General features: G+C 57.9%; 1 protein-coding gene across 5 annotated transcripts in view; it reads left to right on the top strand.

Annotated features, from left to right (window-relative positions):
* PRDM15 (PR/SET domain 15) overlaps positions 1-19,802 on the top strand; it is a 69,439-nt gene extending 49,637 nt beyond the window's left edge. For all 5 annotated transcript variants that reach the window (XM_045501309.1, XM_045501310.1, XM_045501312.1 and 2 more), the window contains 8 exons: positions 324-403; positions 774-893; positions 5,222-5,353; positions 6,764-6,847; positions 7,179-7,354; positions 13,968-14,048; positions 15,631-15,840; positions 17,231-19,802. In XM_045501309.1, coding sequence (XP_045357265.1) covers positions 324-403; positions 774-893; positions 5,222-5,353; positions 6,764-6,847; positions 7,179-7,354; positions 13,968-14,048; positions 15,631-15,840; positions 17,231-17,710 — 1,363 coding nt within the window. In that variant the 3' untranslated portion in view covers positions 17,711-19,802. The remainder of the gene's footprint in view (positions 1-323; positions 404-773; positions 894-5,221; positions 5,354-6,763; positions 6,848-7,178; positions 7,355-13,967; positions 14,049-15,630; positions 15,841-17,230) is intronic.
* The last annotated feature ends 3,971 nt before the right edge of the window (positions 19,803-23,773 follow it).

Consider the following 23,773-nt stretch of genomic DNA (forward strand, 5'->3'; position numbering starts at 1 on the left):
TCCTCCCCCGTGCGCGTCTGTGTCCCAGTTCCTCCTTCCGGCGAGGGCATCAGTCATACTCGAGTGGGGCCACCCTGGTGACCTGATGTTTCACTCCTCTGTGAAGACCCTGTTTCCAAATGCTGTCACCTTTTGAAGGCCCGGAGTCAGGACTCCAGCCTGTGGACTTTGAGGGGCGCACGGTTCAGCCCGTATTGGAGGCTGCAGTGTTCGTGTCCGGCGGCCTCCACGTAGCCTCTTTTCTGCGACCCCTGCGTGAGGAAGGGGCTCGGGGCAAGCGCTCTGCTGTTGCCGCCCGCCCTGAGGCTCGCGTCTCCTCGCAGGTACATCCACCCGTGCGAGATCTGCGGGCGCATCTTCAACAGCATCGGGAACTTGGAGCGGCACAAGCTCATCCACACAGGTAGCGCGCTGCCGCGGGACCGGGACCGGGACGGACCCGGGGTGTCGTGGCGCCCCGCTTGGAGGGCCTGTCCCCACGCTCCCTGCTCTGGCAGTCTCGCCGCCCCACCACCCCGCGCCTCCGCGCGCGCTCTCTCTCTCTGGCCTCTCCTGTCCCTGCGTCCTCGCCACCGCTTCCGTCCCCAGCGCGGCCCCCTGCCCTGTGGCCCCAGCGGCTCCTGGGGTCCCTCTCGCGGCCGAGGAGCTGGAGCAGAGGCTCCGTGGAGGCCGTGAGCTGTGTCGCGCCACGCTTCTCCGTCGCCGCCTTCGTGGCGGGGGACGCGGCTGGGTGGGTCGACGGGTGCTGAAGCGCTGGTGCGCTTGTCGTGCAGGGGTGAAGAGCCACGCCTGCGAGCAGTGCGGGAAGTCCTTCGCGCGGAAGGACATGCTAAAGGAGCACATGCGCGTGCACGACAACATCCGCGAGTACCTGTGCGCCGAGTGCGGGAAAGGTACGCGGGCGCCGGCGGGGGCGGGGGGCGCGGCGTCGCCGGGCCGGGCGGGGTGAGGGCGCCGGGACACAGGCAGCGAAGGGCGTCCGCGATGGACTCGAGGCACAAGTGAGCCACCTGAAAAGAGGGGCGAGCGCGCAGCCAGGGGCTGAGAAACGGGAAGACCCGCCGTGCGCTCCTCGCGTGCGGCCAAGTGCGCGGCCCCTCCCTGCGGCTGAGCCGAACCTTCCACGTGGGACGGGTTGGCTGTGACCAGTGAGCCTGGGTCCCTGGCTTTCGGATGAAATTACTGGAATGATAAACCTATTAGCAAAAGATCTCCCTTCTGTAAGTAAAATGGGGGGGGGGGGGCGAGGTCATCCCAGGACATGGCAAATTTTTAACCCTTTTCTGTTGCAAAACACAAGAGCCTCTGGGGCCGCGCGAAGGCGCTGTCTGCAGCGGACAGCGTCACCTCGGCCCCGTTCAGACCCGGGCACATCAGGCTCTTGGCTTTGCCTTTAGCTCTTTTAAGCATTTTGTATTCTATAAAGGTTTTTTTTTTCCTTTGTTGGGTTCTTATTTATTCATTATTTATTTTGTTTACTTGGTTTGAGAAAGCGAGCAAGCAAGCATGAGCAGGGGAGGGGCAGAGAAAGAGGGAGGGGAGAGCGCCCCAGCAGGACTCCACTGGCTGTCAGCACAGAGCCCGATGTAGGGGCTGGAACCCACAACTGTGAAATCATGATCTGAGCCCAAATCAAAAGCCAGTCACGTAACTGACTGACCCACCCCCGTGCCCCTCCTTTACTTGTTTTTGAAGTTAAACAGAAAAGTACGAACAAAACAGATGTCTCATAATTCCCCTCACCGGATAACCCGTTAAGCACACTTGAAATAAGATTACGTGTAAAAGCTTAGAAAGAACGAACTTCAGAGAAAGCGAGACGTGATCATTTCCCCTTCCCCTGCCTGTGCCCTCTCCCCTCCCCCAGTCTGTCTCCCTGGAGGTGACAAGTTCTTGTTTGTCCTCCAAAGTCACCTTGTGCAAGGGCAGCACGCAGCCTCCTTCATTGGAAAAGCAAGGCAGGCACCTAATTTTACTTTTCTGACGGTAACACAAACTGGCACACGAGGTAAAGCTGTTGCTTCTGCCTCGGACCCATTATGCTCTTCAAGAGAACCTCTGTCTCTGTTTTGTAGGAACATTCTAGAAGTTTCTATGCCCGTCTTAGTGATGCTGTCGCTCTCCCAGCCCTTCCCCCACTTACTGCCACCTGTCCCCTGGCTGGAGGGGACAGTGTGGAGCAGGAGAGAGACGGGGAGGGTCAGAGGTGTAGCTGCCAGAGTGGTTCCCTCCAGGGGGCAGGGAGAAGCCACGCCTGGGTCCCCTGGAGGGCCTGGTGGGGGAGGGACAGGTGCCCAGGGAGGGCAGTGAGGTCAGAGCCACATCTTGCCATGTGTCATACATACTCATATTAGAAGTGTGTTTAATGTTTAGTTTTGTGATTTCTTCTTGAATTCTGAGTACTTTTGCGAGGCCGCGGTGGGAGGTCGGAATGGCGGCGGGGGCAGGGGGGAGAGCTTTGTCGTGACTCTCCTTCTGTGCCTATGACACACAGTTACTTTGTGACTTAGGATCTGTTCATTTTAGCTGCGGTGGGGGGGGGGGTTGGGGAGGAGGGAGGCGCAGGTGTGGGGCAAGCCAGGAGGGACTGGTTCTCTTCCGTTCATCTCGGTGGTGGCCCCCTCAAGGGTCAGAGCCAAGGTGCCGTTGTGCCTGTCACAGCCTGGGGAGCGGCCAGCACTGGCGAAGGGAAGGAGGCAGTCGACTTCGGGTGGGGGGGGGGGGGCGTGTAAATTGCTACACAGGGTGGGCCGTTGGACACTGTTAGGTGCCGCTAGAAAAGTTTCTTGTTAACGAGTAGCACAAAGATCTGTTTGCAGCATAAAGATGAGCTTCTGCTGCAGCACTGTTGTGACCGAGAACAGCTTGAGACGCTGAGGGACTGTTTACATTGGCCTCAGGGCTTTTGCACTCACTGTTCCCTCCACCGGGAATGCTGCTCCCCCATGCAGCTCTTGGCCCCTCCCCCACTTCCTCCAGATCACTTTTTCAGCCGCCTCCTCTGAGAGGATCCCCCCGACATCCCACGTGATGAGCCGGGCACCCGGGCCCCTTCTGTTCCTCTCCCCCTGTCCCCGCTTTATCCTGCTTTTCTTCGTCCCTTCCCACGTGGCCCTCTCCCTGTGTGGCCGGGGCGTGGCTTGGCTCACTGCTCAGTCTGGCGCCTGCAGTGGAGCTGGTCCCGTGGCAGGTGCCGGCGTGGCAGGCATGTTAACGGGCTGTGAGTCGTGTTCACGGCTGACAGCAACGTGATGGTGGGTTTGCACTGGCCGCGCTCTGTGGGGCGGGTTCACATGGCGCCGACAGAAGTGACCGCACGGCAGAGGGTCTGTTCCGCGTGGCCAGAATGTGTTCAGCGGTGTCCCGGGGGCCGGGGTGACCTGGCAGGGCTGCTGGGCCGCGTCCTCGGGGCTAACCTCTTGTCGCCTGGAGCTTTTCACTATGAGCGCGTGTGATGGTTTCAATTGAGAAACTAAAACCCGCTTATTAAGGGAAAAATGCTCGTCCAAAGTCAGTGCTAGGCTCACACGTTTGCGCTTCCTGTAGCCTTAGAAGCCTTTTCTGGCAGACCGGCACTTGGGAGACTCCTGTCTGCTGGCTCAGACAGGCCGGTTCTCGTGGCTTCTCACAGCTCAGCCAGGCCCGGGTTCGTGCAGGTCTGGCGTGGAGGCAGGCCCGTGTTTGTGCAGGCCCAGCCTGGCCAGGCTGGGTTCGTGCACGCGTAGGGTTTGTGGAGGCCTGGATTCAGCCGGGCCTGGGGTCCAGTAGCAGCCAGAGCTGGCTGAGCCTCCCCTCCCCATTCACCAGGACGGGGTTTCCCAGGTAACCCGGCGGGGACTGTGGCCAGACGCGGCCGTTGTTTCACTACCGTTACCGAGGGCAGAACCAGCAGTGGTCGGACTCTGCCCCACCCCGTAGTCCCTCCAGGTCCTGTTCTGTGTGGCGGTGACAGCCGTGGCCTGTCCAGGGCCCCTTGACCGGTTAGGTCTGCAGCCAGCAGGACTGGACGCATCGGCCTTGCGCTTGTGAGCCCCCACTCACCTGCTCTGTAGTGATTTTTGCCCACAGCTTCTGTGGCCCCGGCCTTTCCGTTCAGACTGTCCACTGAACCAGGACCCCCACTTCTGATGCACACCCTGTGCCAGGACCCCCCCCCCCCCACTGATTCACACCGTGTACTAGGACCCCCACCTGCTGCTGGTTCACACCCTGTTCCAGGACCCCCCCCACCACTCACTCACACCCTCTACCAGGGTCGTCCCTTTTCGACGCCCAAGTTAGGTTGTGCTTTATCTCACCTCCTTTAGCCAAGATTGACTTCGTTATGCTTAATTAAAGGTAGACTGAAAGTCCGTGCGTATACCACACAGTTCTAATGTCCAGAAAACTGAATTCTCGTCTCGGTTAACATTAGCGTCCTCAGGACCAACAGGAACTCTGTGGCGGGCTTGCACGGCTCTCAGCGGGTGACTCCGTTGTGTCACAGTGGTTGCTTTGAGCACCGACCCTTTGAGCACAGTGGTTGCTTTGAGCACCGATCAGGGTCTGGGCAGGCCCCTGATCACATGAGGTGTCCAGACGTGTCTGGACCTCTGAGGGCATAACTGCCCATCTGCACTGGTGGAGGGGGTCCTTGGGGAGATTTACCCCCCAAGTCCCGACCTCTTCTCTTGTTGCACGCTCACCAAGACCTGTGCCTGCCCGAGGGACCCAGATCCCAGGCAGTGTGGAAGGTCTAGGCTGTGGTGTAGGCACCGTGGCGGGGGGGGGGGAGGGGGAGGGATCTTGGCACTGGGTAGGGCACAAGCACTGTGAGGGGCTCTGGGCACGGGGAGGAGTGGAAACTATTGCAGGTTGGGCATGGGCATTGGGGGGGGGTGGTCTAGCTATGGGGTTTGGTGTGGGCACTGGGACGGGTGTCTTGGCCCAGGGTGGGGTACAGGCACTGTGAAGGGTCCCAGGCGTGGGCGCTGCAGTGGAGGGCCCAGGTCCCAGGCACGGTGGAAGGTCCAGGGTGTGGTGCAAATGCTGTCATGGAGAGTCCCGTGTGCGGGGCACGGCAGGGGTGCGGGCACAGTGGTGGAGGGTCCCCAGCAGGGGCGCTACGGCAGGGAAGGGTCCTGGGGAACACAGGGCAGGCGCAGGGCAGCTCTGGAGGCGGGAGAGGCGGGCTGGCTGAGTGTCGAGTGTCCCCCCTGCCTCCCCCCTCCCCCGCCGGCAGGCATGAAGACCAAACACGCGCTGCGCCACCACATGAAGCTGCACAAGGGCATCAAGGAGTACGAGTGCAAGGAGTGCCACCGCAAGTTCGCGCAGAAGGTCAACATGCTCAAGCACTACAAGCGGCACACGGGTGATGTCCGCGGAGCGCCTGCGCTCCGGTGGGCCCGGTGGGACGCGTCGTATCCCCCGATCTGCGGCTCCCGGCGAGCCCGGCTTCTCGGTTCTGCGAGTGCCGTCCTCGGAGCCGTGGGCAGGCGGCCTCAGGTGTCAGAGGCCGTCCCCTCCTCCAGGCGCCTGGCCGGCGCGTCCCCGTCCCCAACACACGGGAGCCCGGGTCCCTGCACGGCTCGCCACCGGGTCTCAGTGCCACCTGCCGATCCTTAGTGTTCTTGCCTCGCGCCGGCCGTTTCCCTGCCCGAGCGTGGGCCTGAGACGTGATCGGACAAGGGCCCGCTGGCCACGGTTTCGTCTGGGGCGGGAGGCCCCGGAGCGCCTCCGTGTCTGTGCGTCCACAGAGGGCAGGGCGCCCGTTAAAAGCGATGTTAATTTACGTAGAGGTCTGTGATACGACCGGGGAAGAAACAGCCTCTGTAGCAACAGGCATGAGTTCCTTTCTTGCAAAACGTTACGTGTGGATAAACGCGTGTGTGAGTGAGAACCAGGGGGCGTGGGAGCTCGGAGGTCCCCCAGGGGACCAGGTGTGTCTGTGCATGAAACTTCCAGGGAAACCTCTCCCTGTGCCCGTGTCCTCCCTCACCTGGGTTTTGAGGCCCGCACTGTCCGGCCCCGCCCACCCACTCGCTCCCCTCGCTCACTGCCCCCCACAGCGGTCCAGGCCACCACCTGGCCACTGGCCCTGCGTCCCTGGGCGATTACGGGGGCCCTCGTTTCCCCGGGGAGCCCATCGGAGACTGCGCCTTTTTCTGGGGAGCTGTGTCACTGCCGGGGACTGGGCCACACGCCGCCTCAGGTTCTGTCTCGCTCCGCAGGCACATTGGCCACCAGGACATAGTTGTCTCTGTGCCTGCCCGCCCCTCAGCGAGCTCGGGGCCCCGCACACACAGGGACTCGGCACAGACTCCCGGGACCGAGCGACTGGGTCTCTGAAATCGCGTTCCTTGTTTCCGGGGAAAACCCCGTTTAGGAGACGTGCTGAGGGTCCATCTTCTTGTCCGCGTCGGGTGCGGCGGTCTGAGGGCTCTAACCCGTGCTTGCCAGGCGATCCCCGCAGACTGAGCTCCCGGGGCGGGGGGCAGCAGGGGTGGGGCCCTGGGAAGCTCCTGCGGGGCGGTGTCCGGCCTCCCTCACCGGGGAGCTGACGCCCAGCACGGCCCACCGCGTGGGCTCCGCCCGTTGGGGGTGGACGGCGGTCCCCGCGGGTCCCGGCCGGGCGGCGACGCCACCCCCCCGCGGAGGGAGGCGCTCGCTGAGCTGCCCCGGCTTTTCCGTGGGGTCAGCGTTTGCTCTGGGGTCTCCTGCAGTTTCCCTCCCCCCCCCCCCCCCCCCGGAGCCCCTGACGTTAGCGTGCCCTCTTCCGCAGGGATCAAAGATTTCATGTGCGAGCTGTGCGGGAAGACCTTCAGCGAGAGGAACACGATGGAGACCCACAAGCTCATCCACACGGGTAAGCGGGGCGGCGGGCTGCACGCGGCGGGGGCCGGCGTGTGCGGACGATTCGGTGTCCTGCCTCCGCAGGCGGCCCCTGCCCCTTAAAAACCAGCCCTCCAGCGCTCCCACGCACCCACTCTCGGACTCTCAGATGTGGGAGCAGCATCGCGCCGCCGTGCGCCGCGACGGAGAGGCCGCTGGCCTGCCCGTCCCCTGCCTCACCCGGCAGGTGACCCCGGCAGCGCGTGCAGGGCGCGAGGCACCCCCCCCCCCCTCGCCCGCCCGGGGGCCGTGGCACGACCCCACTCACGACCTTGGGCTTGTCTCCTCCCCGCGTGCGCGAGAAGTGGGCAAGCAGTGGACGTGTTCCGTGTGCGACAAGAAGTACGTCACCGAGTACATGCTGCAGAAGCACGTGCAGCTCACCCACGACAAGGTGGAGGCGCAGAGCTGCCAGCTGTGCGGGACCAAGGTGTCCACCAGGGCGTCCATGAGCAGACACATGCGGCGCAAGCACCCAGAGGTGAGCCGGGGGCGGGCCCGCGCTTCCTTCTCCCCGCCCCCCTGTCCGGTTAGCGCTGCCCCTGCTCTGAGACCCCCCCACTCCCACGCTTCCTTCTCCCCGCCCCCCCGTCTGTCGGCGGGTGCGCGCTGCCTCTGCTCGGAGACCCCCCGCCCCCACCCCCGCGCTTCCTTCTCCCCGCCCCCCGTCCGGCGGCGGGTGTGCGCTGCCCCTGCTCGGAGACCCCCCGCCCCCACCCCCACGCTTCCTTCTCCCTGCCCCCCTGTCCGGTGCGCGCTGCCTCTGCTCGGAGACCCCCCGTCCCCGCCCCCACCCCCACGCTTCCTTCTCCTCGCCCCCCCCCCCCCCCGTCCGGTGCGCCCTGCCCCTGCTCTGAGACCCCCCCACTCCCACGCTTCCTTCTCCCCGCCCCCCCGCCCCCCTGTCTGTTGTACGCAGAACCTACTCGGAGACCCGTAGTGCTGACTTCGCCCTGCCCCCTGCCCCTCTGTCTGGTGCTCAGAGCACCCCCCCCCCCCCCCCCCCCGTGCTGACTCACAGACCCGGCTCCCTCCGTAGACCCACAGTTCTTTTGTTGATTTATTTTGAGAGATAGCAAGCGGGGGAAGGGCAGAAAGAGAGGGAAAGAGAATCCCAAGCAGGCTCCGAGCTGTCAGCACAGAGCGCGGCATGGGTCTCGGTCCCACGACAACCGTGAGATCGTGACTTGAGCTGAAATCGAGTCGGATGTTCAACCGCCTGGGTCACCCAGGAGCCCTGTAAGGTTATAGGGTATGTTCTCGTTGGAATTCCAGCAGGACAGGAGCACGACGCTGATTCCCTTCCCCTGTTCCTCCCTCCAGAGCGGCTAATCCAGAGTGCAGAACGGGGAGCCTCCACATGGCGTGGGGGCCAAGCACGGTGCTGACTGGAGGGAGCAGTTGTAGAGAGGCAAGCACACCCCGGACGGCCTGGGTGCTCGTTCCAAAGGAAGATCTGGGGCATTTGCATAATTCATCTATTTAAGTCTTTTTTTCAGAGTTTTATTTAAATTCTGGTTAGCATACAGCATAATAGTGTTTTTAGGAGCAGAATTAATGATTCCTCTCTTACGTACGACACCAGTGCTCAGCACGACCAGTGCCCTCCTTAGTCCCATCCCCCACCCCCTTCCTTCCATCAACCCTCAGCTTGTTCTCTATCATACTCTCTTAGAGGTGTTTCCCTCTCTGTTTTCCCGCCCTCTTCCCGTATGGTCATCTGTTTTGTTAAATTCCGCATTCGAGTGAAATCATACAGTCTGTGTCTTTCTCTGACTTCTTTCACTTAGCATCATACATTCTGGCTCCATCCACGTCGTGGCAAATGGCAAGTTTTCATCCCTTTTGGTGGCTGAGTTATGTGACGTTGTATATACGTACCGCATCTTTTTTATCCATTCGTCAGTTGGTGGACGTTGCGTTTCTTTCCATAGTTTGGCTGCTGTTGGCGGTGCTGCTGTAAACATTGGGGTGCACGTGCACCCTCAAATCTGTATTTTTGCACCCTTTGCGTAAATACCTATAGTGCAATTACTGGGCCGTAGGGAAGTTCTATTTTTTAACTTTTTGAGAAACCTCCATGGTGTTTTCCACAGTGACTGCACCAGTTTGCATTCCCACCAACAGTGCACGACGGTTCCCCTTTCTCCGCATCTTCCGCAAACCTGTTGTTTCCTGAGTTGTTAATTTTAGCCATTCTGGTAGGTGCGAGGTGGTATCTCATGGGGGTTTTTGATTTGTATTTCCCTGATGATTGGTGATGTCGAGCATCTTTTCATGTGTCTGTTGGCCGTCTGGTCGTCTTTGGGAAAGCGTCTTCTGTCCATTTCTTAACTGGGTCTTTTTTTTTTTGGGTGTTGAGTTTGAGAAGTTCTTCATAGATTTTGGATACTAACCCTTTAACGGGTAACATCGTTAGCAAATATCCTCTCCCGTTCTGTTGGTTGCCTTTCAGTTGCGTTGACTGTTTCCTTCTTTGTGCAAAAGCTTTTCGTCTTGATGAGGTCCCAGTAGTTCATTTTTGCTTTTGTTTCCCTTGCCTCCAGGGGCATGTCTAGTAAGAAGTTGCTCTGGCCGAGGTCAACGAGGTTGCTACCTGTTTTCTCCTCTAGGATTTTGATGGTTTCCTGTCTCACATTTAGGTCTTTCATCCATTTGGAGTTTATTTTTGTGTCTGGTGTAAGAAAGTGGTTCAGGTTCATTGTTCTGCATGTCGCTGTCCAGTTCTCCCAACACCTTTTCCTGAAGAGCCTGTCTTTTTTCCATTCGATATTCTTTTCTGCTTTGTCCAACATTAGTTGACCGTATAGTTGTGGGTTCGTTTCTGGGTTCTCTATTCTGTTGCATTGATCTACATGTCTGTTTTTGTGGCAGTACCATACTGTCTTGATGATTACAGCTTGAAGTCCAGAATGGTGATGCCCCCAGCCTTGGTTTTCTTTTTCAGGATTGCTTTGGCTATTCAGGGTCTTTTGTGGTTCTATGCAAATTTTAGGACTGTTTGTTCTAGCCCTGTGAAAAAATTCTGGTGGTATTTTGATAGGGATTGCATTAAATGTAGAGATTGCTTTGGATAGTATTGACATTTTAACAATATTTGTTCTTCCTGTCCAGGAGCGTGGAACCTTTCTCCATTTTTTTGTGTCTTCTTCAATTTCTTTCATAAGCTTTCTACAGTTTTCAGAGTAGAGATCTTTTATCTCTTTGGTTTGATTTATTCCTAGGTATCTTATTGTTTTGGGTACAACCGTAAAAGGGATCGATTCCTTGATTTCTTTTTCTGCTGCTTTGTTATTGGTGTATTGAAATGCAACGGATTTCTGTGCATTGATTTTATGTCCTGCTGCTTTGCTGAATTTGTGTGTTCTAGCAATGTTTTGGTAGAGTCTTTAGGGTTTTCTACATAGAGTATTATGTTGTCTGCAAGTAGTGAAAATTTGATTTCTTCATTGCCGATTTGGACGCCTTTTATTTCTTTTTGTGGTCTGATTGCTGAGGCTAGGACTTCCAGTAGCACGTTAAATAGTTAATGGTGAAAGCAGACATCCTTGTCTCGTTCCTGGTTCTAGGGGAAAGACTCTCAATTTTTCCCCGTTAAGGGTATTGGCTGTGGGTCTTTTCTATATGGCCTTTATGATGTTGAGGTATATTTCATCTATCACTACTTTTTTGAGGGTTTTTATCAAGAAAGCATGCTGTATTTTGTCAACTGCTTTCTCTGCATCTATTGAGAGGATCATACAGTTCTTACGGATCATATGGTTTTGTCAACCGTGGCCTGTCGTGTTGGCTGATTTGCAAATATCGAACCACCCCTACAGCCCAGGAGTAAATCCCACTTGGTCATGGTGAATAATTCTTTGAATGTACTGTTGGATTCAATTTGCGAGCATCTTGTTGAGAATTAACTGAAAAACGAAACTGGAAAAGAAATGCAGGTAAACAGACGTCAGATCACTTCGGGGGAAGACTTTCCAAGTGTAAAATCAGTGGGAAAAGTCACAAGCAAAAACATCTGTGGATTTGACTGTCTGAACAGCGTACCAGTTAGAACTTCCGTGGTCCAAAAGGGTAAGCAGAGGGCAGACTGGAAATACGTGCAAGATATTTCTGTCACTAGCAGGTGTAAGTCGCTGATATTAAAGCTGATAGCCATTCAACGAGAAGCCATAAGAACGAGCACACGCGCGGAAAGGAAATCTACAAGGTTCAAACCCAGAAAGGAACGTTCCACCCTGCCAAATCCGGAAATGCAAACGTTAGCTGAAGCTGCTATCCGCCGTGTGTTGGATTAGCAGGAGAATTTTAGATTAAAAATGACCGTGCTGGCTGGCACGCGTCCAGCACTCTGGCCAGTGGATGTCCTCCTGGGACACGGCAGGACGGTATTGTCCCAGTGCTTTGTAAATGATGGCTTGGACCTCTCGGTTTCCAGCAGGAGAAATGTGGTTAAACTCGTGACAGTGTAGCAATGTGCTTGGCTCTGTGAACACGTTTCACAGAGAATTCTAGATACAGTTGTAAAGGGCCATTGTAAAGAAGGCGGCTGCAGCGGGTGCATGATGTACGTGTATACGCGCTATGCGTCCCGCGTGTCCTACGTGCCATGTGTGTGTACACGGTGCTCACCTGTGCAAAATAGGTTGATCAGGGCGCCTGGGTGGCTCAGTCGGTTAAGCGTCTGACTCTTGGTTTCAGTCAGGTCATGATCTCACTGTTTGTGGGATCAAGCCCCTCATCGGGCTCCACGCTGACGGCACGAGCCTGCTTGGGATTCTCTCTCCCTCTCTCTGCCCCTCCCCGACCGTGCTCTCTCTCACTCTCTCTCTCTCAAATAAAATAAATTAAAAAAAAAATAAAATAAAATAAGTGGTCAGCACAGAAAGAAGAGAAGACAGTGTTGCACTGTGGTCTCCTGGTGTTGAAGTTGTGGGTAATTTCTTGTTTTCATATTTTCTCCATCTGTAAGAATTTCTTTTTTTTTTTAATTTTTTTTTTTTTTCAACGTTTATTTATTTTTGGGACAGAGAGAGACAGAGCATGAACGGGGGAGGGGCAGAGAGAGAGGGAGACACAGAATCGGAAACAGGCTCCAGGCTCTGAGCCATCAGCCCAGAGCCCGACGCGGGGCTCGAACTCCCGGACCGCGAGATCGTGACCTGGCTGAAGTCGGACGCTTAACCGACTGCGCCACCCAGGCGCCCCTGTAAGAATTTCTTTTAACGAACAGGGATTACTTTTGCCATCATAAAAGCACCGTCTGCCATAATGTGGGGACAGTAGGTGTTTCTTTTCCTTCTGGAGCCCTGCCTCGCCCCCGCCCCCCCGCCCGGAGCCATTCTGAGCTGAGCCTGTGTAGTTGGGACTCCCCCAGCTGAGCTCCTCTTAATTCCCTCTTCCGCGAGCAGCCAGCCAGGGTTTTCACCTTGCAGAGCAGCCGGGTTGCGGGAGCCCGAGTGTTAGCGTCCCCTCGGCCGACCCCTGTCGGCCACAGTGACGTCCAGGTCTCGGGGCCCGGGGTGGGCGCTGCGCCCTCCCCAGCGGCACGCGAGGAGTCTGGAGCCTGTGCAAGTTCTCTGTTGCGGGAGCGTCTGTAGTTACGGGCGTTCACAAAGAGCGTGCAGGTCGGTTTTCACGGACCGGGTGGGTGACATGGGTCGCTGGGTGCAGAGATTGGCCTTGGTTAACGGGGGTGCTCGGCGAGCGCTTCTGTCCAGCGAGTCCTTTTGCCGGGGCTAAAGATCGCTTCCTGCTTAACTGATCGCTGTGCAAGGTCGCCTTCTTGTGCCTGCTTCTCAGAGGGGGGCAGTGTTATGTGTAGCCTGCCTGAACACACCCGCCCTGGGCAAAACGAGCATCCCGGAAGGGGAGACCGTCCAAGGGCAGCGAGAGTGCCGTGGTGGCCCTTCTGTTCCCACCCCTTCTGTTCCCCGAGGCTTCGGCCTGGTCTCCGTGGGCCATTCCTGTGTTTCGTTCTGTGTCGTTCACACACGCGTGAGCCGCTGCTGGTGAGCCCCGGGGAAGCCAGCCGGGCAGGATGTGTCTCCCCCTCCTGGACTTGGCCGTCTAGGGTGGGAGGCCGAGGGAAGAGCAGGAGGTGGACGAGAGGTAGAGCCGCCGCAGGAAGCCACAGCACGCGGAGGAGGTGACCCCAGACGGCGGAGAACATGGCGGGGTCCTGGGGACGCCTGGGTGAGCTCTGCTGTGGCTGTTCGTGCTGCCGCTGACACCAGGCTGTACGAGAGTGTGTGTGTCAGCAGGGAGGCGGCTGGTGACGGAGACGGAAGCCGCACCCACCGCGTCTAGTCCACGATTCTCCTCCTGCTTTAGTTGGGCAGAAGCGTTAAGGCGCTTGCAAAGCTGTCCGGGTGAAGAACCCTCGCAGACAGACTTAGGGTTTTCCCCCCGATCTCACGTAGGCTCTCCACGCGCGTTCCCTTTCCTTAGGGCTCACCTGTACCGTGCCTTCCTGGGGGCCCCTTCTCTCTGCACTCACGCTGCACTGTCCCACTTAGGATTTAATTCCCTTAATCAGCACAGCAGCACGTGAACTGGCTTGTGGGTGAGAATCAGGGGCAGGACACCCCTGAGCCACGGGAGGGCTGGTGGCCCCGAGGGGAGCGCGTGACAGCGTGAGGGTCCGCAGTGTGACTCATGGAGGGAAGGCGGGGGCGAGGGGTCACCTCACCACCGAATTGACGAGAGGAAGTTCCCGTACCTGTGTCCAGTTGAAAAGTAGCGTTTAAAGTGGAACCGTTTCATTTTTGGTGATTCTTCATGGGACAGGTTTGCCGTTTGTATCCGATCCTGCCCCGCTTATCGTATGAACTAACAGAGGAGTCACAGAAAATCCATCTACGGGAGGCATATAGTGTGAGGCAAAAAAAAAAAAAAGGCCAGAAAAGAGACAGGTGCACCCTTCCCCCCCCCCCCCCCCCCGTGTGTAAGAGCATCACAGAAACTTGAAACGTGGGGAGACGGGGGTGAGGGAAGGAAGGGCCAGGGCCAGACGGCGCCGAGCCGGGCTGGGTCAGGATGACCGAATCAGCTGCCGGCGCGGCGTCCCCTGGCTCACCGCCTGTGCTCCCTCGCAGGTCCTGGCCGTGAGGATCGATGATCTGGACCACCTCCCGGAGACCACCACCATCGATGCCTCCTCCATTGGCATTGTCCAGGTACGCACCGAGCAGGCCCGCAGGGTGGGGCGGAGGGGCCCAGACGGGTGCTGCGAGGGGCCTTTGGGCAGGGCCCCCAAGTCCCTTCCTTTCACCGGCATCTCTCGTTTTCTAGTAGGTTCTCTCTCCCAAGGCCTTTTGGAACGTCTCCTAGTTTCTGTAACGTTTCCAGAACTTCAGTCGTTTTCAATACTGAGGTATCTCATTTTAGAGAATACACAGTAATCTTCAAGCTCCCTGGAGAAGCGGTAGGGGGTGTGGGTGTAGAGACAAAGTTAGGTTTATTTTAAGGAATTGGCTTATGTGATCGTGGAAGCTGGTAAGTCCTAAATCTGCAGGGCGGGTGGGTGGGCTGAGACCCAGGGAAGAGTTCACGCTGCAGCTGGAGTCTGACGGCTGCCTCGAGGCGCAGGTCCCTCTTCCCCAGGGACCTCAGGTTTTCCTCTTAAGGCCTTCGACTGATTGGGTGAGGCCCACCCATACCATAAGGGGTCATCTGCTTTACCGGGAGTCCACTGATTTAATGTCAAGCTCCTCTAAGAAACACCTTCACAGCATCTTTGCTGGGCAACCAAACACCCAGGTGCCCTAGCCCAGCCTCCGTGACGCATGAAATTAACTATCACGGTTTCCATAAAAGCTTAGCGTAATTAGATTGTGGTAACCAAAGTAACTTTATTAGATGAACTTTTAGCCGATGTCTTCATAAAAATGGTTTTTTCTTGTAAAGGGAATATGCCATGCTCTTGATTCCTTTAAAATCACGTTCACATCCCTGTACTGGAAACGGTACTTTGAGCACAGTGCTCAGGTGCTGGGCCGTCGTGAGTGAGCAGGGGAAGGCCTGGGGTGCACCAGGGGCCCACGACCCGCGTCCAGCCCCTGTGAGGGCAGCCCCACGATGGCCTGGCCCTGGCAGGCTTCCTCTGGGTCTGTCACTGGGTGGGATCCCGTCACCTGGGATGGCATCAGGGGCCCAGGAGGCGTGGTCGGGGACTAGTCTGGAGAGCCTTGCCGGCCACCGCTGCCCAGTGGCCTCTGCGATGCTGAGCTCAGTCGTGGCGTCAGCCGGGTTCAGGAGGCCGGCCACAGTGTGGCAGTGCACCCTGGACGGGCCCAGAGAAGTGCGCAGGGCACCTCTCTGGGGTCGCCATTATGGCTGGCCACCATTGCTGTCCCCAGAGGAGGTGACCGTAAAGTTCTTGGGGTCAGAGCCATCCTGACGATCCAGGACCGTTTGTCTCATGCATTCGCTTCAGCCTGGGGGTGGAAGCGTGGACACGAGAGGCATTGCAGCCTCAGGCCGAGCTCACCAGGCCGAAACGCTGGTCCGCGTGCCAGCGCGAGACGCGGCTCTTAGAACTACGACTTCTGTGTGATTTTCTTCACTGAAAAGAAAGTGAACCCGGCAGGAACACGCCCCTACCCTTGGAGGTGGAAAGGAGCAGACACACCGCGGTCACTGTTCCCTGCAGCAGCCTGGCGGCCTAGGGAGGTGGCCGGGACGGTGCTGGGAGCCCCGTGGCCAGTCTGGGGACACGCCCCAGTGACCCTGACGTGGATGAGCCTTCTGTCCCCGCAGCCTGAGCTGAGTCTGGAGCAGGAGGAGCTGGCCGAGGGCAAGCACGCGAAAGCTGCCAGGAGGGCCCACAAGAGGAAGCAGAAGCCGGAGGCGGAGGCGGCCGGCGCCCCGGTGCCCGAGGAGGCCGCCTTCAGCGAGTACTCGGAGAAGGAGCCCGTGCTGTCCGGCGTGGGTGACGAGACCGACTCTGCGGTGCAGAGCATCCAGCAGGTGGCCCCCTTTCCGCCGCGCGCCGCACGTGTTCCTGCGCACACGCGTGACTCGGGGGCGGCCCCTTGGTGGCCCACGGCCCACGTAGCCTTAATCCCGGGAGCCTGTGCCAGCTGCGCGAGTCCCAGCTTAGAGCTAGACGTCGCACCTGTCGTCGTGAACAGTGGTGTGACCGTAGAGCGCGCGAGGGACAGCCGGCCCCGCCTGGTTGGGGATCGGGTTGTTTCTCGGAGGGTAGAAGTGGCCTCCGTGTGTTCCTTCGTCACGGAAGTGGGCCGACCCCCAGCCCAGGGAGGGGTGCAGGGACCCCCCAACCCCAGGAGGGATGCAGGGACCCCCAGCCCCGGGGGAGGGATGCAGGGACCCCCCCCCCCGGCCCTGGGAGGGATGTAGGGACCCCCCAACCCCGGAAGGGATGCAGGGACCCCCAGCCCCGGGAGGGGTGCAGGGACCCCCCAACCCCAGGAGGGATGCAGGGACCCCCCAACCCCAGGAGGGATGCAGGGACCCCCAGCCCCGGGGGAGGGATGCAGGGACCACCCCCCCAGCCCCGGGAGGGATGCAGGGACCCCCCAACCTCGGGAGGGATGCAGGGACCCCCCCCCCGGCCCCGGGAGGGATGCAGGGACCCCCCCAACCCCGGGAGGGATGCAGGGACCCCCAGCCCCGGGAGGGGTGCAGGGACCCCCCAACCCCAGGAGGGATGCAGGGACCCCCAGCCCCGGGGGAGGGATGCAGGGACCACCCCCCCCAGCCCCGGGAGGGATGCAGGGACTCCCCCCCAGCCCGGGAGGGATGCAGGGACCCCCCCAGCCCCGGGAGGGATGCTCGGGGCCGGCCTGTGTGCCGCTGTTCGTGGGCGTCTCCAGTCTGCTCAACATGAGCACTTTGGTTTGGAGGCTCCCAAATCTGTCATCAACGTGTGCTGGTCCTCAGTCTTGGATACTAGTCACGGTCGCACACGTTTCTTGAGTTTCTTTGGCAGCTCATTCCTGTCCTTCCTCTTGAACTGGTGCGCTCCTGGGCCGCACATCTGTACGGTGCTTCGGGGTTGGCATTTCCGTTAACCAGCAGCCAGGCGCGGGGCTGGAGAGAATGGGAGAGGCGGGGCGCACGTCTGTCTTTTTCGTTACCACTTCTCCCCGATCTTCTCCGGCCTGGGACGTCGTTTGTGTCTGTGTCTTACTGCCCTTTGTCACTAGAATTCTTTTTCTGGGACAAGATGAACTCGGTTTAATCTTCCACCGCCCGGTGTTTCCTCTTCGTCTGGGCCGGATGTGGGGTCACCCCACGTGCTGAGATGGCTCCCGTCTAAAGCGCAACATAAAGTTCGGCGGTTGTCCGTTTTGCAGACGCTACTGACGCTTTGTGTCGTGCGTGACTCTTGCAGGTGGTAGTGACGCTGGGGGACCCAAACGTGACCACTCCATCGAGCTCCGTCGGCTTGACCAACATCACCGTGACCCCCATCACCACTGCAGCCGGGACTCAGTTTACCAACCTCCAGCCCGTGGCTGTCGGGCACCTGACCACCCCGGAGCGCCAGCTACAGCTGGACAACTCGATCCTGACCGTGACCTTTGACACCGTGAGCGGCTCTGCCATGTTGCACAACCGCCAGAACGACATCCAGATCCACCCGCAGCCAGAAGCTTCGAACCCGCAGTCCGTGGCGCACTTCATCAACCTGACTACCCTGGTCAACTCCATCACGCCCCTGGGGAACCAGCTCAGTGACCAGCACCCGCTCACGTGGCGGGCGGTGCCCCAGACGGACGTCCTGCCCGCGCCCCAGCCGCCCGCGCCCCAGCCGCCCGCGCCCCAGCCCCAGGTGCCGGCCGAGCCCCAGCAGCACATGTACAGCTACTGAGTCAAAGCGCCAAGAACTCACGAGGAGCCCTGCCCACAGGTGTTCTTGCTTATTTTTGAGATTTGTCTGCTGGATACCAAACCGAGAGAAAAACATCGTCCTTGAGGTGTAAGTGAGGTTGACTCAGCTTTGCGGAATTGTCTCCAGACCCCCCCCCCCCGCCCTCCCCGGCTAGCACTGCCATCTGATAGCGTGCCTGGGGGGTGACTCCTGGCAGGTGGCAGCATGTGTGAGCGGCTCAGCCTGTGCCCGGCAAGGCCGCGTGTCACCCGCCTCCCCTAACAGAACTTGGTCGGTGGACACGGGGTCCGGGCAAGCGAGGCGAGCAGGGGCCGAGAGGTGAGTGATACGTTACGAGGAGCAGAGTGGCCCGCTGGTGTCCTTTCGGGCCTCACTCGCTGCGTCAGCACAGAGAACGGGTTCCCACGGGGCCACCGGCTGCAAGGAATCGCCATTTTCGCCTCCCCTCCGGCTGTTTCTGGCGAATGAGCAGATAGAAGTTAAAGTAACGTTTGTTTTCTTCTTGGAGATCTGAGTTGAGTCCAACTCGATGCACGCAACTTTGGGCCGAAGACCCGTGAGGAGGTGTTCCGTGGCTGCGGACGACCCCCCTCTGGCCTTACGATGGGTGAGGGGTCCCCGGAGGTCACTGACTCGGGCCCGAAAGGCCTCTTTGTAACATAACGCGTGGATTCACTTTTAGTCTCAGCTCTCGGTTTTTTTTTTTTTCACTTTATCTCAAGCACATATTACGTATCCGGGACGCCGTGGTGGCCACGTTGTTCTTGACTTTGACACGCTAAAGTCGTTTGCACTGTAGGAGTGTCGGTCCACGTCCAGTTCTGCGCCGGTGCCCGAACACAGGGGACACCCCACTGTGTGGGACAAGTCGGCCCCGTGCCGTCCCCTCTGGCGGCTCCCGCAGAGCCGTGTCGGGATCTGCCGCCATCCAAATACATTTATTACGGCTGAGGCTCAGCCAGAGCCACCGGAGAGCAGGGAGGAAAGTCACGTTTTCTTTCTGTGGCAACTTCAGTCCAAAGGTTGATCTGCTTCAGGACCAACTTCCGATAAAAATATTGAAGGAGGTTTGGCTCTTTACGATGGAAGAGTGTAGGTTTTTCGGAAGCACACAGATACGGCCATTTGCTGCCGGGCGGTCGTGAAAGCAGAGGCGGTCCGTTCGTCAGTAGGAGCGTTAATGGCCTTCGTGCTCGCACGTGCCGAGTGAGCGCCATCCCCGCGTCCCCGGCGCACACGCTGTCACACGCCGCGTCCCCGGTGTGTCAGAGGTGGTGGGCCAGGCTCACGCGTGCCCGCTGCTCAGCCGGGGAACCAGAGGCGCAGGTTTTAGCCTCCTGAGACTTTTTAATGCTGTCCAAAATGAAACGATACGTCTGCCTTGCTGCGGCCTTGATCGCTCTTTGTCACGCATCCCATGTTATTTGGGAGACCACCTTGAAGAAAGAGTGACACGTCACTAGTGGACCCGTGAGGCGGGAGGCGTCTAGGGCCGCCAGGGAGGCCAAGGGCCACTCCTTCTGCAAAATGCAGCGTCCTCAGCATTTCCCTTTATTCCGAGTCGTGAGATCTTGAGGACGGGGCTCGAATTCGTATCGTGCAATACCTGTCTTCAGAGCTAAGGACCTCCCGTCACCCACGCGGCACGTAAGAGCGTCCCCAGAGTCCGCACCGTGGACACAGCTCGGTCACACTCCCGTCTCCTGCCCGCAGTTGAATTAATAGTGGGAGATTATTTGACTCTTTAATTTATGATAATTATTTTTATGTTATTTATGTATATAATTAACTGCTTTATACACAATAATTCCATCAAACGAACTTGGGCTAGGAGTGATATATTTTCTCAAATCCTGTCCTCATCCTCCAAATGTAAGCGGTCCGGGTCCCATGGGGTCGTCAAGAGTACCGAGGTTCCTAATGTATTTAAAAAAAAAAAAAAAGAAAAGAAAAGTCACTGACAGTTTTTTTTTTTTTTTTTTGACCAAGTGAAAACACAAACAGGATGAAACGTCTTTTAGCCTTTATCTCCTGTTCCGCTTCCCTATGAAATAAAGGCCTTTTAAATCACGGTTTTATTTTTGTAAAAGACGTTGTTGTTGTGCCTCGAGTAAGGACGCATCGGATGCTCCTCAAGATCCCAGTGTAGGCCACACGGTCCTGGCGCCCGCTCGTTGTTCGTTTACACACACAGATGTGGGACGATCCCCTGTGTGATACTCAGTTAGAACTCCAGATAAAAACCAGCACCACTCCGGAGTTTCCTGTAGACACGCTTGGTCTTACTCACTTTTAGTCTCACTAGGGTCACTCCCTGAGGCCAGATAGGTTCGTGTTGTCTTAAAACAGTTGCCGTGAATTTGCGTTTGCAAGAGCTGGGGAGCAGAAAAACAAAACAAAACAAAAACCACTCAACCCAAAGAGTCCCCGACCATAGATTGTTCTGCGCGTGCATCACTGTTCACTGACGGGAAGTACTTCGTGTTTTAACTGATGCCAGGTGCGCAGCTGTGTTCGCGGGAGGACAGTAGATCAGGCCGTTGTGGCCGCCCAGCTCCGTGAGTCCGTGCTGGGTGTCCCAGATTAAGCAGTCGCGAGAACTTCCCTTGGACCCGTGGATTTGTTGTGGGGTCTTGTGCCACGTTCACGGTGTGACCCTCGCAGAGCCGGATCCCAGGCCGCCGCTGCTCCCCGCGAATTGCGTGCTCTGTGGCGAGGAAGAGTCTGGGCCCCCGGAACGGCACTTCCGTGGACGTGCCCCCTGCGCCAGGTGCCACCTCACTCGGTCCGACAGGAAACCGCCTCGGAGAATCCCGGGTGCGGGAGGGAGGGTCACAGACCTTACGCGGCCTTTCCGGCCACGGCATCGTCCGAATGCGTGAAGCTCGTGGCTTCTCAGCGCCAGGTGGCCTCCGTGACTTCCCGTTGGATTTTGAAAGGCACGAAGACTGTTTTGAGGAGTCGAGTAATTGTCGTGTCCCATCGGTTTGTATAATAACAAATAAAAGGTGCGGTGACCTGTGTTTTTCCATCGCTGGCCCTCCTCTCCGACCACCCGTTCCGGGCGGCCCCCCACCCACGGCGTCTTTGGAGAATAGTCGTAGTTCCTGCCGTCGACCGCGTCTTGATTCCTGTCCAGCCCAAAACCCACTTGATGTCTAGGCCGTTTGACACATTGTCGGAGACACTGAGGTGTATCAGAAGCTTTCACGGGGATCTGAAAAACAGCGAAGAAGGTGTGTGTCGTATGTTTGGCAAAGCTTAGATCGGGAGAAAATGGAGGTGAAAAAGAGAAGTAGCCAGAGAGGGGAAAACTTAAGGCATTTCTTTGGACAGGTGGCCCGGAACGGTCCCTTATTTCATTGGTCAAACATTAAATTATATGTTCCCGTCTGTTAGGATCGTCATTTTAAAGTTATAAAACACCTTAAGTCCCATCCAGTCCTTAGGGATTGAACTACGAGAGCCTGTCTTAGATACTTTTGTCCAATTTTAGGTAGTTTCTGGTAGCAGCTAATTCTGCCGGTGAGTAGAGTTGGTTCACTTGACCTTCCTGTAGGGGCCGGACCGACACGGTTCTCTTTCACACAAAGGCAGCCTTTCAGCACACTTCAGTGGAGGCGGGTTCATTGCTGTGCAGACACATCTGGCACATCACTCCTCCTGTGCTGCTTTGTGACGTAGGGACACCGAGAAGCGATTTGCTCTGCTAACGGCCACATGATGTGCTGGAAACCCAACAGCATCGATCTGTGAATAGTCCCTCCACGCGCCCTGAAAACAAATTCCCACAGAAAGGGGGGACTCGAGGGCACCAAAGGGACCCTGGTTCTGGAATGACAGGGATGAATGCTTGCATGTGCGGTGGTGCCGTGGGCAGAATAATCCAGAAGTGGCCCTGGGCGGCTCGGACGAAGAGCCGGGACCAGCCCTGCTCCCCACGGTCCCCAGATGCGGGCAGGTGACGTTCGCAGACAACCCCCGCCAGAGCACGGAGGTCCACATCCTGCTGCCTTCGAACCAAGCAGCCTGCTCCTTCCCCATTGACGGGGTTTCTCCTTCCGTGAGGAGGGAGCCCCACGGGGGAAGGGGTCCCATCGGTGGGACACAGACCCAGCGTTGTGTCTTTACAGGGAGCCCAGCCCAGCACGCTAGCCGGGGAAGAGCGAGGAGGAGCCTGCCGAATACTGCCTGTTGCACGATGGGGTGCTCCCCTCCCGAGGGCTGGTACCTCCCCACTTGCGTGACAGTCCAGAGCTTGGCCGGAAACCCCCGGCTCCCCTCCTCTCCTGAGTGTGAGCCACAAAATGGAGCCACAGCATAGTGGGGGAAGGGGGGGGGACTGTCTAGATCAGCGAGGCTGACTGCTTATCCCACACGATGCTGGCAGGGGTGGGAGGTGGGGGGGGGTGGTTGCTGGCTGCATCCTTTGCTGAAACAAAGCGCCCCAGCTTATCCACCTGGATGTCCCAGCTCGTCCAACCCGTGGGGTTTGTGACCCCCCCAGCCCCAAAGCTGGCCCTCTCCCACCGTGCCCACTCACAGCTGACAGCCCTGTCCATCTAATCAGCCAGAGCCAACCTGGACGTGTCCCTGCGTCCCACGTTTACATCTGAGCGGTTAGGGACCTGTCAGGATTCGCCATATCTGAAACTGTTCCCCACTCCAGCGCTCCAGCTGACAAGCCCCTAGGGGCCACCCAGCCCCTCCACCCCACCCCCGTTCCCAGGAGTCCGTTCTCCACGCCACCTCAATGGCCCTTGTAAGGGTGCTTTTCCATTGTGCCACCCGTGCACCAAGTCCAGAGTCCGCCAGTGGTTCTAAGTGCCGTCTGGACACAACCTGATCCTTTTTTTTTTTTTAATTATTTTTAATGTTTATTTCTGAGAAAGAGTGCAAGTGGGAGAGGGGCAGAGACACAGAATCCAAAGCAGGCCCTGGGCTCTGAGCTATCCGCACAGAGCACAGAGCCTGACGTGGGGCTTGAACCCACGAACCGCAAGATCATGACCTGAGCCAAAGTCGGACACTTAACTGAGCCACCCAGACACCCCTAATTGTTTTTAATGTTTATGTATTTTTGAGAGAGAGAGAGACAGAGCATGAGCAGAGGAGAGGCAGAGAGAGAGGGAGACACAATCCGAAGCAGGCTCCAGCCTCTGAGCTGTCAGCACAGAGCCCGTTGTGGGGCTCGAACCTACGAACTGTGAGATCATGACCTGAGCCCGAGTCAGACGCCTAACTGACTGAGACACCCTGGCGCCCCCAACCGGATCCTTTCTGAGGCTCGAGGCCTGCAGGGGCCTGTCCTGCCTCGGTCCAGCCTCTCCCCTCCGGGGGTTCTCTGCACCTGGTTCATGCCTGCGTGTGCTTCAGATCGTGGCTCAAAGTGAGGCCACTTCCTCAAAGAAGCCTTCCCGAATCCTCCAGAAGCTAGCATTCCCCACGCTGGTAGCAAGCTGCCAGCTTTCGGCACAGCACTCATCAGTCGGTAATGACATCGGATATTCACTAGGGAGCTTCTTTGTCGCTATTCGGTGAGCTCCAGCAGGAGGGGCTGTGCTGTTTTCGTCATCATTCTGTCCATTTCCCCTGAGTGCACCCAGCACAGTGAAGCCTGGTGCACAATCAAGATTAATCACAGCCGTGGAGTCACAGTTGTCCCTGGCCAGTGTCGTCTAACGTCTGGTTTGTGTGGTCTCTTTGCTGTGGACCGAGGGCTTCTGTATGTTCTCTTCAAGTACGATGTTCTCATAGATGACGAGACTCTGTCTCATGTAACACTTAGGAAACCCCATTTGGTCAGAATGGGCTGTTTTCTGCTGTAGCAACAAACCTAAAGTCTTAGCGGCTAAAACAGCGAATCTCCTTGCTGCTAAAGCTGTGTGGGTCCTGCAGGCTCCTTCCTCTGGCACCAGAGGACACCCCGCCCCTCCCCCCCAATCCCCTGTGTCGCTGTTGTCATGGCAAAGGGAAAGAAGAACCCTGGAGAGTGTCACACCTGCCATTCTCTGATCTGACACTCCTGCTTCTGGCCAAGGG

The sequence above is a fragment of the Leopardus geoffroyi genome, chromosome C2, assembly GCF_018350155.1.
Source record: "Leopardus geoffroyi isolate Oge1 chromosome C2, O.geoffroyi_Oge1_pat1.0, whole genome shotgun sequence".
In the NCBI taxonomy this organism is placed as follows: Eukaryota; Metazoa; Chordata; class Mammalia; order Carnivora; family Felidae; genus Leopardus; species Leopardus geoffroyi.